This window comes from Brienomyrus brachyistius, chromosome 1 (genome assembly GCF_023856365.1).
Source record: "Brienomyrus brachyistius isolate T26 chromosome 1, BBRACH_0.4, whole genome shotgun sequence".
NCBI classification, from domain to species: domain Eukaryota; kingdom Metazoa; phylum Chordata; class Actinopteri; order Osteoglossiformes; family Mormyridae; genus Brienomyrus; species Brienomyrus brachyistius.
Window position 1 is genome coordinate 33,061,531 of NC_064533.1, and position 14,454 is coordinate 33,075,984.

Sequence of the window (14,454 nt, forward strand, 5' to 3'; positions counted from 1 at the left end):
AAATGTTACTTGTAAATAAGGACTGTTACATTCTCTGTATTGTGGGGTTTCTGTAGGGTGGAACTGAAATTCTGATCTTCCATTTCCCAGAAGCATCTAGGGTCTTAGAGGGTAAGTGACAATTGCCCAGTTCAGATTGGCCTGGAGGTACTTTTGGGGCTGCTTTTTCAAGCTCAGGCTGGGCAGTTGTATCCATGGTGATAGACCTTTGTGAGAAAGGTAATTGCATGTGGAAAACACCATCTGCACTGCTGTGGATGAGAGAATCACCTGCGGAGGGCGCTTATGTGTCATTAAACTCGAGTGCAGTGGAATAAACATGAAAACAGGAACATTCTATGACCCCCTGCCTCTTCTTTGTTATTGTAACTTTTGCTTATTTCAGAAATACCATTGTAAATATTCTGAATCATGGTAATTATATAAATTAACATTTTGTAAAACAAAATGTTTTCAAGTGTTGCTTCATAAGGTGAAGTAATAAACCAAGTCATTTAATGTTTAGTCCCTATTGTGCTCTGGATATTTAACACTTACAGGAATTGTTTACCCTGACTCTGATTTGCATGATTTTTACTCGTCGACTTTGAAAGTACAAAGGAAACCTTAATTTTAGTGATGTTTTTTGACTTGATCTTTCTGTCATTTCTTACTGCGCTCAGGAGGTCACTCTACGGACTCTACCCCTACAAGTCCAGTATGATCGGACTGGAATCTCTGGCCGATCCCTCTGGAGACTGGGACATTGTGGAGACCATTGGGAAAGGAACCTACGGGAAAGTCTACCGGGTAATCAACAGGAAAGATGGGAGTCAGGCTGCTGTGAAGGTGTTGGATCCTGTTAATGTAAGTTCTGCTGAAAGGTATTTTTAGAATACTTGCTGTTCATAAGTTCATATTTGTTAGTTTGCTAATTCTTTGTTTATATTAATGTTCCTTCTTGTCTGAATCGCACAGAACATTCATTTTTCCTGGGTATTTTCATCACAGTTCTTCAAAGATAATGCACCATAGCCGCCGACTTGACATGATTAGCAGATCTACATGCTAAAATGTCTACCTCACAGCCAGTGATGCATGTGGCTGCTTGCATGAGTGATTGTTATATAATGTGAATGTTACTGTAAATATTATCAATGCTGGAAATGACTCAGGGTCCTGCATGGTTAAATAAACAGCAAGCAGTTAGTAGTGGAAGTAGGTAAACAGAATGGACTACTAGAGCTCACATGTATGTATGTATGTGTGAGGAAAGGTTATCATTTCCGTAGACTGCTAGACTGCAGCTGTGTCCAAATGAAAACAAGTCTGTACATCAGGAATTAACCTTTAAAACTTCTGACATTTTAAAGACAGCTCACTTTGCCAGGCAAGAAAAGTACTTTGTAGTGCTAGTCTTTAGCTCTTGTTCTGTTACTTTGAATGTTTATGAAGCATAAATATCAGCCAGCAGTATTGATTAAGATTGTCACATTTGCCCGATGCCAATAGCAGCCAATACTGACATGTTAACTCATTCACTGTGCATCTCTAAAACTGCTTTTGACTTAGCTAGCTAGTTACTTACCACATAGTCTTGACTAACGTAGCTAGCAAAAAGAACAACTTTACAGTGCTACAAAAAAAAGAGGAGCATTTCCACAGAGAAAAGATTATCTTAACCATTAGAGAGACTGTTCTACCCTACAAAATCAGAGGTGAGTTTCCAAAAGCATCGTAACTTCCTTTCTGAATTTTAATAAACCCTTCCCCTGCCATCCTACACTTAAGACATTTAGCACTGATAATTTAGGTGTCTACCAGCAGCAAGTGAATGTGAGAGCATGCAACCTGGAAGTATATTTATTTAACCCTCAAAAATGGACTCTGGCACTACAGATCGATTGCCACCTTAATAACCGATTCATCACAATGCACCGATGCATCTTTACACCCCTAGTTAGAGCAGTTGAAAACATAATCCAAATAGAAATATTAGTGCAATTCAGCCTGCTCAATGTGAACATGACATCAACCATTGGTTTCTCTGTATTCTATGTGAAAGGATGTTGATGAGGAGATTGAAGCTGAATACAACATCCTGAGGTCATTATCCAACCACCCAAATGTGGTCAAGTTCTACGGAATGTTCTACAAGGCAGATCACCTCTCTGGGGGACAGCTCTGGTTGGTGCTGGAGGTGAGGGTCCTTGGTGTCCTAAGTACCATGGAGAACAAAGGAAACCACTTATGGCACCAGTGTTCTTGTTTGGAATGGGCAGCTCAGTCCATCCAACAATCAATGTCATGGCTCTAGGGTGAGTGAGATATTATACATTCTATGCTAGGGTGGTATATCTACCTACCCATCTTCCATGAGCACTTCTCTAGTACAGGTTTATGGTGAGCCCAGTGCTTATCTAGGGGCACACTCCTGGGGCATCCTGGGTAGACTGCCATTCAGTCAGATGTATATAGTCACACACACACAATCACGCAGTGTAGGAAATCTTGAGACATCATTTCACTCACAGCTCATAGTGCTGACCACGGAGGTGCAACTCCACTGTAGAGTGCTATGCTCTGTGAAAATCACACTTAACCCATGTGAACCTTAACAAACACAGGTGATTATTTGCTTTGGCAGGTTAGCTTCTCCATTAGCTGAATTTAGGGCCTAAAACGATCTAACTTGATTCTGATCACATTTTTGTAATTGCATTGTTTTCAAGTTAATTGTCCTGTTCAGTGACTGATTACTATTTGTACCTGTTATTGTTTTAGTTCAATTTTGGAGTCAGACTGAGACACACTTTTTGATGCACCTTTGATCAATCTCTCAGTTCTTGGTTTTAATACCTTTAATCCATCAGATTTTGTTTAATGGAGGGAATGATGAACATATCAGTTAATATACAGCATCAAGGGACCTTTGTAAACATTAGTTTGCTCTTAACTTAGTTGGGTTCTTAACCCTGGAATTTTCCCAAAAATGATGACAGTGTTCTAAATTGTCTCAAATTTTTGCATCACATGATAAACACAGATGTCTAAATGTCTGGGAATAGGGTGCATTTAAACTGTGCATCGTGAATCTGAATGATTATAGGGGCAGTGGTGAATATGGCAGAGGAGTGGTTTCTTGTCACCGTGTACGAGAGCTCGGTTAGATTGGGGCTCCGCTAAATGAGTGGGACTGTACAAAGGCTGTCATTAGGAGAGGCTGGCTCAGTCTTTCCTTGGGCCCTGTCATTTGACTTTTTTTTCTGTCCGCTCTTGATGTATTCTTTTCAATTACCAGCTGCTCATTTGCAGTGAGACACTTGTGTATCCATTAGATTTGCGATTGTGCTTCAGCTGCCCTGCGCTTCAAAGTGTCTGGCATACAGAGTCTTTATGGACTGTCTAAAAAGCACCAGTTTGTTTTGTATTTTGTGGTAGGTTCCATCCATTCATCCATCCATCTGTCTTACAGTCACTTATCCAGTACCAGAATTTTTGGTAAATCTGTCAAAAAAATCACTTTGCTCCTTCCTGTACTGAAGAATACATGTCTCCATATTGAGTGTCTGAGAATTGATGCTCTTTGTGCTGCACAGTAGGTAACTCAACTAAGAATGTTCTGGAAATTAACAAACAGGAGAGCAGTGCTGTGTAACACGCTTTGTTATGGCCCCTCCCCATCCTGCACCTGGGATCGTTGGTCCGCAAACAGCATGTGAGGACAGATGTCATCTGTGATGGCTGAGATGGAACAGGTCCTTGGCTGTGTGTCGTGAGCGCATTTCCCCCCCCATCATAAATAACGTGCTTCATGAGTGATGAAGTTTGCGTCCGTCTTCTCCATTTTTTCGCAGCTGTGCAATGGCGGCTCCGTCACCGATCTCATCAAAGGCCTGCTGGCGTGTGACCGACGTCTGGAGGAGCCGCTTATCTCGTACATCTTATACGGAGCCCTCCTGGTAAGATGTCTGTCATCCAAGTGTCCAATGAGATGGTAGGGTGTCATTTCCCCTCCTTCATATGGGCCACATATTTAGGAATATGTTTGGGTAGTTTAAAGGCTCAAACAGCAGGGGGCACCCCAGACACACATGACCAAGGACCTTTATATTTGTAACTGCTCTGCATCCTAATCGCATGGCACAGGCGGCTCCATCGATTACTAATCCCTTTCTTTGCTTCTCCTTGATTCTTTTTTTCCCTCTAACTAGGGGCTGCAGCATTTGCACAACAATCGAATCATTCACCGTGACGTCAAAGGGAACAATATCCTTTTGACGACTGAAGGCGGAGTCAAGCTCGTTGATTTTGGTAATAGCTGCTTCCAATTCGCTTCACTCCACTGGGAGGTGTTCTGGTTAGGCGGGACCAATCTGCATTTTCCTGTGGAGGAGGAAGCACATTTTAGGGTGGGGTTTTGAAGCTCCCCTCTCTGCTGTCACTGCTCCGATAGGTTGTTTTTTTAACAGATGGGAGTCCTCTTTGTGACCTTGACACTTCTGTTTGTTTTTATTTTTTGCTGGCATTGCTGAATAAAAACTTGTACTTTCTAGTGACAAAGTGATGGTGATCAAAGTGATCCTAGTGTTTTTCCTGTCATTGTTTCAGACCCCTCACCCAAGTCACTGATTTTCACAGGCTATCGCATCACAACTCAAGGCTATTATTCCTAATTTAAATTTCATTGTTCGATCCTTTGCATATAAAAAGAAATGTGCTCTAGCAAATGACTGTGACTGGCTTAGGGCATGTTTACTGTGTAAGAAATCAAATGGACTCCTGCAGATAAAAAGAACTCTCCCCAATTAATTTGAAATTATTATTAATGATTTTTTTTTTTTTTGGCTGACCATCATGTTAAATTATAAGATGGATTCATTGGGAACTTTGCCTTTATATAATGCAAGAATTTGTTTGAGACAAGGATATTTTACAGAAATTACATTTTAATATTTATATGGTTTGAAGACTTCCTTGCTTTGAGAAGCACATTTCAGTTGGGTAAGTTAGCAGAAATATTTATCATGGAAATTAAAGGTAAATTTCATAGATATTATTTTTGAATTCTGCATTTACTGCTGCATCACTCCTCTTATGTCATCAGTTAGGATTGTCGTGCTCCTTCTCCACGCAGGAGTCTCAGCACAGCTGACGAGTGCCCGTTTGCGGAGAAACACGTCAGTGGGAACCCCTTTCTGGATGTCTCCTGAGGTCAGGCCTTTGACGTCACCCCCAGCCCCGTAGCCCATGTTTCATCCTCCCAAAAAATGGGACCTTGCAGATGGAGATTCCTCTTCGAAAGTTTAATCTGTATTATTTAGTCAGTTCCATCTAAAGCTATTTCCGTACTTCATAGCTGACATTGGGTGCCTAATATAGTGCACAGTTGCCATGGAGAGTGAAAGCATTGTGTCTGGTGCTGAGCCGGGGTGCCGCAAGCCCTCACAGCCCCACCCCCGTCACTCAGCATCCCCCCCCCCCCCGCCCCACTCACCAATCTGGAGGGCACGCCAAGGTTAATAGATGGGAGTCTGTGGCCAAGGGCTCTGTCTTTGCTGAAATGAGGCATGATCAGCAGACCACTTTTGTAACTGCTCTGTGGGGCACTTAGAGGCAAATCAGCTGTGGGTTTTGATTATTGTCATCAAATGAGGTGAAAATATGGCACAACATAAAGCTTTAAAAAAAATTGCATTTAAATGATAGTGTGTATTTTTAACCAAATCAATTAATGTGAAAGCAGATTAGAATAAATTCTCAGTTCTTCTGTATTTTAGAGGAATCTTTTTTAAAATGTCAAATGTATTTTTATGTTTTATGTTTGCTTTGTACACAGCATTCAGTATTAAACCTTAGCTAAAGAACATGAAACACCACCTTCAGTATTGTGACTAACATTTGACATTTTAGCTTGCTCCCACGAGTCATAATTTCTTATATATCTGCCTCTGCAGGCCATTTTATTTTTAGAAACCTATGTTGCACATTTGTATAGCTGACTATACAGCACAGTTTTAGATTAGATACTTGTATAAATCCTTACACGTTACGTTTTATGTCATGTACTGCACTGATTTTCTGGTGACAAAGAAGACGCTACTGGCTTAATGGATCATCATCGCTGGCTGTGGCTCTAATCGTAGGAGCCTGGGATGTGCACAGACAGCACTCCACTGACTGCTATTAGCCATGTACATGTGTTTACCACCCTCCATTTTCCATTTCACGCTGCAGGTCATCGCCTGTGAGCAGCAGTACGACTATTCATACGATGCCCGCTGCGATGTCTGGTCGCTGGGCATCACAGCCATAGAGCTGGCCGAAGGGGATCCCCCTCTCTCGGAGATGCACCCAGTCAAAGCCCTCTTCAAGATCCCAAGGTGAGACACTAGAGGGCACTCTCAGCACGCCGCTGCCGGCTGCTGGAGACACACAGCTGCCCTTGTCTAAAGTGGCCTGTTAGAATATAAGCAGGATAATAGCTAGAATGATGGCTGGCTGTCAGGGAAGCTGCCAGCATTAAAAATGATGCCAATCTCCATTTTATAATATTGATGCCACAAGTGCCCTATAACTAAATATGGAATATTAAGTCATTTCATTTTTCACAAAATGGTCATCTGTTAGAGTTTATTTAGAGGTGACATTATTTTAGAATAGCTTGTGCTGTATTCCGCCATACCTTGCCTGCACAAATATCAGCTTGTTATTTAATCGCTGCAGTAGTACAGTGTGATTGGTTTCTGGGCGTAAAGGCACCATAATTAGGCCCTTTTGTTTCCAGATTTCCCCAACCTGATTGCAATTTGCATTTGTGATTAGCTGTATTCATATTCAAATGAGGCCGTCCACGGGTCCCCGTCAAGGGGGCGTGAAGCGGACGCCAGCATGGTACTGGAATGAAACTGCCGTCCTGAAGCAGAGTGAAGCAGGCTGCTCACGTGGGCAGAAGTGCTGCCTGTAAATTGGTAACAGGAAGTCACATGGCATGCGCCAACATCTTTGAATAAAGGAGACTGCTCCTAACCTCCTACCATCCCGTAAAATTCAGGATAGATCTCAGTTTTAATGTATCTATCTCTGCTGTGAAACATATACACTGTGTTGAATTTAGTTTAGCAGAAGCTGAAGTGTAAAAGATGTTGTGTGGTGTGTACCAAATCAAAACTTTAATATGTTATCCAATAAGCAATTTTCAGCTCTTATTTACAAAGTCACTAAGGTATTAGTAGTTTGCCAATAAGTTAATTATTTCAAAGCTTGTAGTTTTTTTATCTCAGATTTTTTGCACTGGTTTAGGGCTTGAGAATATTGATTGTGTTTCTTGAATGAAGGGGTAGACATGCACTGCGGTCTCTTCTGTTTTTGTTTTCCTATGAGGTGATGGTTTCTTTTTTATTTTTTTATCAAAATGGATTTTTTTTTTCTGCCCCAGCACATAAATCTTGTTGCGGCCCTTGGCTGGGCAGCCGCAAGATGAATCACTGTGCTGAACCATGAAATGATTCTGTTAACATGTCATCTGTCTGGAATACGTTTTCCCATCAATGCACAGAAGCAGCTGAATTTATATGGGTGTCGGGGGTGGGGGCTTGGGGTTGGGTCATCATGACTTTTTTTTGCCAGTGTGGGATTTTATATACTTTGAAGCCTGAGCCTCGGAGTTGTGTTGCTGTTTTGGTTACAGGTCAGCTGCAATAAGACTCTGTGCCAGATGCTGTTTTGCCCGTCCTGGTAAAGCACGTAGCCCTGCTGATGTCATGAGCTTACTAATCCTCACTGGAGGGCTCCCCACTGTTTCCATGACGAGTGTGAGGCTGTCCCTACAGGGTCATCACAGTGCACTCCATCAGTTTTATTTAGAAATACTTCAGGAAGTAGAAAAGCTTCTGATGTTTAGCACCACTTAACTGTTTTAATGAGGATTTGCAGGGAGGATTTCTGTAATCAGAAAAACACCGGCAACCTTGCTGCATATGCACTCAGCAAAAGATACATTAAAATGCCCTATTTGTGCCCATCTTGGCACATAGTTCCATTTGTGCATTACCCGTTTGTTGTTTACATAGACATGTATTTTTCCTATGAGTCTGCAACACCTAGATCCTCTGGGGTCTTCAGTACTACAAGCCTATATCTCCTCTCTCGCAGGTGCTATTTATGTATACAATGCTTGGTATCTTCGGATGGAGGGTTTATCAATATCAGCTACTTAACAGCCTTTGTTAGCATGGCTGATATGACCTGGAAGTCCTGGAAAATAACTTTCTGTTTTATTTTTCTCCTGTCCTACTACCTGCAGTTGTTTTGATGTATTCATAGCCATGACTTGATATATTGAAATTGCCAAACTTTACAAAGCTGATTTCATTCCAGCCCCCCTCCCCCAAGTAGTCCATTCTGAAATCATATTATATTCACCTACCTCTGCATAATCACAGTTATCAGTGGTTTTATGAGATGAGTATTATACCTTCATAGTAATGTGTACTAACCTTTAACACATTTAAGAAATTCTGTTGAATAGCGCCTGGTGCTGTTGCTGGATCTTTATGACTCTGCACCGTAATGGGAAGGGGCTAACTGAAACCACAAAGTGGCTGTATCAAAAAAAAAGAACTAAAAGAACTAAAAAAAAAACTGCGCAAGTCTTTGAAGGTGTCAAAATGTAGCTTTTTTACTCTTTACATTCAGTAGTAACTTGGATTTTTGAATTTTGAAAACTTTATAGCAAAGAGAGAAGGCTTTCAGATATGCTGGAGTTTGGCATTAATTTTACTCTGTACAATGTCAGGTTACGTTCCAGAACCCATCGTGAATAAGGAGGATTTGTGGATGTTTGATAGAGTCACTAAAACTGGTAATTTGTGCTTATTTCTAAAGTTTAAACCTTAAATATGCTCCCAAAACACTTTAATTTCATTTAAAAGTTAAATACATTACATTAAAAAAAAACAAATTTGATGTAAAAATAGAGTATAGTATCGCCTAATGGATATTTGCCACACTAGCACATTTACAGTACAGTAGGCTACTGTTACCCCAACTAATTCATAGAACACGGCATTGGCTGCCATTTTCTTTTGCATTCACAGCAAGGTAAAATGAGTAAATGAACGGGACTATAAACTTATTGACAGAAATGTATCATTTTTGTGCGCTGAATTTACATTAACGTGTATTTACTATTACAAAATAGTAAATGAACTATTTTCTAACATTACACTAATATTACACTTTGGGAATCACTGGCCTAGTAGCTCGGAGTTCTGCGTCAACTTATGATTCGTTCATTTGGAGTTTCAGGTACCACATCAGGATCTCCTGACTGCTCAGGCACAATACCTCAGTATAATGCATCCCCTATTATAGAATGCTGTACGCGTGTTGAAGTTTGAGAGTGAAGATATGGGTTTGCCCCGATAGTTGCAGTCACACTGGCCCTATGTGCAACAAGTCATTTCTTTCTTTCCTTATGCCTCCTTATCTGGCTGTTTTTTTTTTCGGGGTGTTTTGTAGAGCGGACAGAATTTACTGCGGTGGTGATGTGTTACCATTCTGAATATAATCGGGGCAGCATAATTCCAACAGAGACCTTACTGTATGCGAAGGATGTTGAGAGTAAAGAGGTCTTTCCAATGAGGTGGTCGTCTCTCAGGACACAGAAATGCACAGAAATGCTGGCTGACTGACAGGCACACAGACAAAGCTGACAGATAGATAGATAGATAGATAGATAGATAGATAGATAGATAGATAGATAGATAGATAGATAGATAGATAGATAGATAGATAGATAGATAGATAGATAGATAGATAGATAGATAGATAGATAGATAGATAGATAGAGCCTAAAGATCTATAGACATGGACAAATCTGTTGGTACCCTTCCACAAAAAACAAATAAACACAACTATCTCTGATATAACTTGAAACTGGCAAAAGTTTAATGGCATGCCTTATTGTTTATTTAACATGCGTCAGACTTTGATTTTGATTATTTGATTATTTAGCTGTATGTGTTGGGTCCTGTTGGAGGACTCATTACTTGTGACTGAGGCTGAGCTTTCTAACACTGGACAAGGATGTCTTGAGACCTCATTGTGTCCTGTATAGATTCAAGGTTCCCTGTGCTAGATGCAGCAAAGCAGCCCCCCAAACAAACCCGAGCCCCCTCCATGTGTCACAGTAGACTTTCTGTAAACATAGAGCTGATGTGACTGGCCAAAAAGCTCCAGTTTTGTCTCATCAGTCCAAAGGACATTCTGTCATTTTCTCCCAGAAACTTTGGGGCTTGTCAGTATGCATTTTGGCAAATTCCACTCTGGCTTGTTATATATTTCTGTCAGTAGTGGGACCCTCCTGGGTCTTCTTCCATGGAGCCCATTATTGTTCAAAATACAACAGATGGTGCCATCAGTAAGTGACGTACCTTGACCTTGGAGTTCAGTTTGAATGGTTTTGGATGGTTTCCTTGGCTCTTTTTCTACCATCCACACTGTTCTTCTGACCAACCTGGGATTGCATTTCCTCTTGCATCCACATCCTGGGAGGTTGGCTACAGTCATACTTTTTAATAATATTGACAGCTGTGGTCACAGGAACATGAAGCTGCTTGGAGATGGTCTTATAGCCTTTACCTTTAACATGGTTATCGATAATCTTCTTTCTGAGCTTCTCAGACCACTCTCTCCTTTGCTTTCTCTGGTCCATGTTCAGTATGATGCACACAATGATACCAAACAGCACAGTAGCATGTTCTTTCCCTTTAAATAGGCTGAATGGCTGATGAAAAGCTTGTACCTGTGATACTAATTAAGGTTAAACACTTAGTTTGAAACATGACTATAATGTAAGGATAAATAGTCTCTTTAGGGGTACCAACAAATCTGTCTGTATTATTTTAGCATATCTTTGTAAAATAAACAACAAATCATTTCTTTTCACATACTAAAGGCATGCAGGTATACATTAGACAATTACTTTTAATTGAATCACTTTTCATGAGAAATGAAACATTGTTTCAATGAGCTGTAAGGGTACCAAAAATTTGTTCATATGTATTTATCGGAGGGATCAAAAAATCTAAATTAAATATTGGGGGGTACACATTCCCCCCGCTTCTTATGCTCCTGTATCTCTGTTTTAGACTAAGTTCAAAGAAAAATCAATAAGGTGATCCAATACCATTGGATCTGTTGGACGCATGCCGCAGCAGCGAATGAGTACATGTCACAAAACAGGATTGCGAGGAACTGCAAAAGTTTTGAAAGGGAACTTGAAACTATTAATAATATTTTCCAGCCCTGTTCCTTTATAGGGGCTTTGTACCCTGGTATGTATGCGTGTGTTTTTATTTTTGGGAGACAAATTGTGAAATAATGTATCCGTGAACCAAATAAGTACTTAAAAAAGAAACGTGTAAATTGCCAAAATGTTAGCTGTTAGGAGTCATTGATTGTAATAAACGGATTGGTTGATTAAACCACATTATCTGAGCAGGAAGTGCCCACAATGACAGACTCATTTTTCAGTCTCCGCCAAGAATCATCACATGAAAAACACAGATAACAGTGTTCAATGTCTGCTTGTTAAATACATCACATACATACATGGTCATAAGTGGTGCTGGCCATGGACAAAAGCAATAAACCATTTTAAGGGGTAAAGTCATAAAATATAAAAGAGCAGAATTAATTACTGAGCTCGGAGAGCATTTCTTTGTAAAAAGTAATCTGCTGGAAGCTTAATTTCTTGAGGTGATTTTCTAAGCTGCTTTTCTTGGAAGCACAAAAGTCACGAGGCAAAGCCTTTGCAAATGAAAAGTTTATAAAATTACAAAGGCTGCCGCATAATTAGCAGAAGGAAAGGTGTCCAAGGCTGTGTTGAGTCAGCTAGATTGGACAGTGTTGAATAAAGCTTTATTTAAAAGCCTAATGGAAGTGATCACTGAGCGAAACCACGGCGGAGCATTAGGCTTTGTCATCTCTGTGATAGTGTATTAACCTGAGGAGAGTGGACTTTATCTGGATATATAGCAGGAGATTGTTATGTGAAAGGAAACTGGAACTGGGAAGCACTGTTTGCCTGGAAGACCAGAGCAGTCAGCCCCAGAGGAGCTTAGCACCTGGCCCTGCTGCTCGTGTTGAGGGCAACATGGATCTCAGGCTGATGCCTAAAGACTTTCCAAAGCAGCCAGGCCGTGTCAGAACAGCAGTGTGTCTGCTGCTGGCTGTCGACCAGCCATGTTAGTGCTGTGCAGAACCATAGGTGCTGAACTGGCGCTCTTGTGCCGTATTACCGCACTTTCGGCAAGGGGATGAAAAAACTAAGAATGATTACAAACACCACAAAGCACGTGTTTGGAAATTGAGATAATCTTTAGCATTTTCTTATTGAAAATGGAACTGTATGTATGCATTTACACTGTCAACTTTCTGCTACTTATTTTATGCGCATGTGCTTGGGAAGAAATCGTGATTGCAGTAAGAAAACCTGATGACATAGATTGTTTTAGTCAGTCTTGTGATACTGTTTATCTTGGATTACATTTGTTTGGTTTTGTCAAGCTGCAAATTATCTTTGAACCTTGACTTCGTTCAACCAGCTTAGTGATACAGACCCTGGATGACTTGCAGCATTTGTCTGCCATCTGATCTGATTAGCTCCTTTGCACAATAACATAATCTCTTCATTACTTCAAATTTCACACATTGTATTATGGTCAAATAAATATCCCGTTTACAGTTGTATTCATTTGTTGTGGTGTTTAAAAAAAATAATAGAGGGGAGTAATGGAGGGAAAACAAACTGAAATCTTCCATCTCTCCAGTTGATGTACCAGTCCATGTCACTGGGCTTCATTGATGCCACTCGGCTCATGTAGGGATTCCTTAGTACAGCAGCCATGCCCTCCTGGGAATCCCCAGCCATGCCCTCCTAGGTATCCCCAGCCATGCCCTCCTGGGAATCCCCATTCGAACACCTTGTCCAGTCAGGGATGCCCTGTCCAGCCCCTGCCTTAGATTCCCTGGTGATTTCTATTTTTGGTCACATCTCTTCTCAGCTGTTTTCTGTTTCTTCTGATTTCTCTTACTGTTTTAGTTTTCTTACCGTGTAGTTTGAACACAAGATATTCTTGCTTCCTGAGTCTTTGAACATTTCCCCGTTGAACAGTCTACAACAGTGGTGCTGAGCTCTTGTAAGGCTGAATTTTCTCCGCCCACAAATTCTGTCTACTTATACAATATAGGAGAGGTTTTAAAGTTACATTTCTAAAATTACATGAGTTCTATAGGCTGCTCTGTTTCTGAGCTATGATCTACACTTGTTTGCTATTGTAGTGTATTTTTACATTGACAAGCAGCGTTGTCACGATGACAAAATCCTATGGTTTCTGTATGAATTCCCTCAAAGTTCACCTCTGACAGTGTCCTCAGTTATCCTGAGCAGCAATGCCATAGTTAACTTATACAGCCCTTGCTACTGCTTGCTGTAGCTGAGCCCAGGCATCACCCTGATTACATATTGCTTGCTATTGCTGACTATTGCTGCATTGCATTGATTATGAATTGCCTGCTGCAGCCAGGCCCAGGCCCAGGCCTTGCCTTTGCTTTCATATTCCTTGCTGTAGCTGAGCCCAAGCATTAGGAGTGCAACAGTATGGGATTTTCACAGTATGATGATCGTCTTAGGAAATAGTACCGTTTCATGGTGTATGGTATTTCAGAACTATTATGAGTAGCAGCATCAGTTACAATGACCCTTAAAGGAATGAAAACAGAAGTTTTTTTTGGTTGAAAAAATGCTTTAATGTAGAAAAAGTTTAGAAGTTTATAAGTATGGGTAAGAAAGGTGTCTTCTCAATATAAATAAAACCATGATTTGTTTTACATGTACATGATGTGATAACAATCAGCTTTCTTACCTTGGTACACCATAAAACCAGTATACTGCTGCAGCCCTACCAAGCATTGGCCTGGTTGCATACTGCTTGCAGTAGCTGACCTCAAACATCACCCGGGTTACGTATCGCTTGCTATCGCTGAGTCCAGGCAACACCCTTAGTTACCGATTGCATTCTGAAGCTGTGCCTTGGTTACATATTGCTTGCTGAGCCCAGGCATTGCCCAGGTGCATGCAGCTCAGTTTGTAATGCTTCCTCAGAGATACTTTGTGTTACTTTTTATGCCTTTTTGAATTGTCCTTGACGGAGGAATCACTTGCCCACATTATTTTGGCCTCCTCTCAGCAGATGCTTCCTGCCATACAGCAGAGAGCCAAGTGTAATTTATCACTCCCTTCCTCCTCAGTGTATTCCGCTTCCCAGCACTGCATGTTCTCGTGTTTTAACTTTGGGGCTTTGCATGTGGCTGGGGGGTGGAACAGGCCTTCCAGCACACCCCGAGTGGCATATCCAAAAACGCCTAGTTTTCGTCAGGAGTCTCGGCTTGATGTTTTTTTCTGTTAAC

General features: G+C 41.0%; 1 protein-coding gene across 1 annotated transcript in view; it reads left to right on the plus strand.

The window, feature by feature from the left end:
• Nucleotides 1-14,454, plus strand: part of myo3b (myosin IIIB) — a 101,860-nt gene that overhangs the window by 13,079 nt on the left and 74,327 nt on the right. The window contains exons 3-8 of the mRNA XM_049012059.1: nt 663-846; nt 2,045-2,179; nt 3,837-3,941; nt 4,194-4,293; nt 5,117-5,193; nt 6,217-6,362. Coding sequence (XP_048868016.1) covers nt 663-846; nt 2,045-2,179; nt 3,837-3,941; nt 4,194-4,293; nt 5,117-5,193; nt 6,217-6,362 — 747 coding nt within the window. The remainder of the gene's footprint in view (nt 1-662; nt 847-2,044; nt 2,180-3,836; nt 3,942-4,193; nt 4,294-5,116; nt 5,194-6,216; nt 6,363-14,454) is intronic.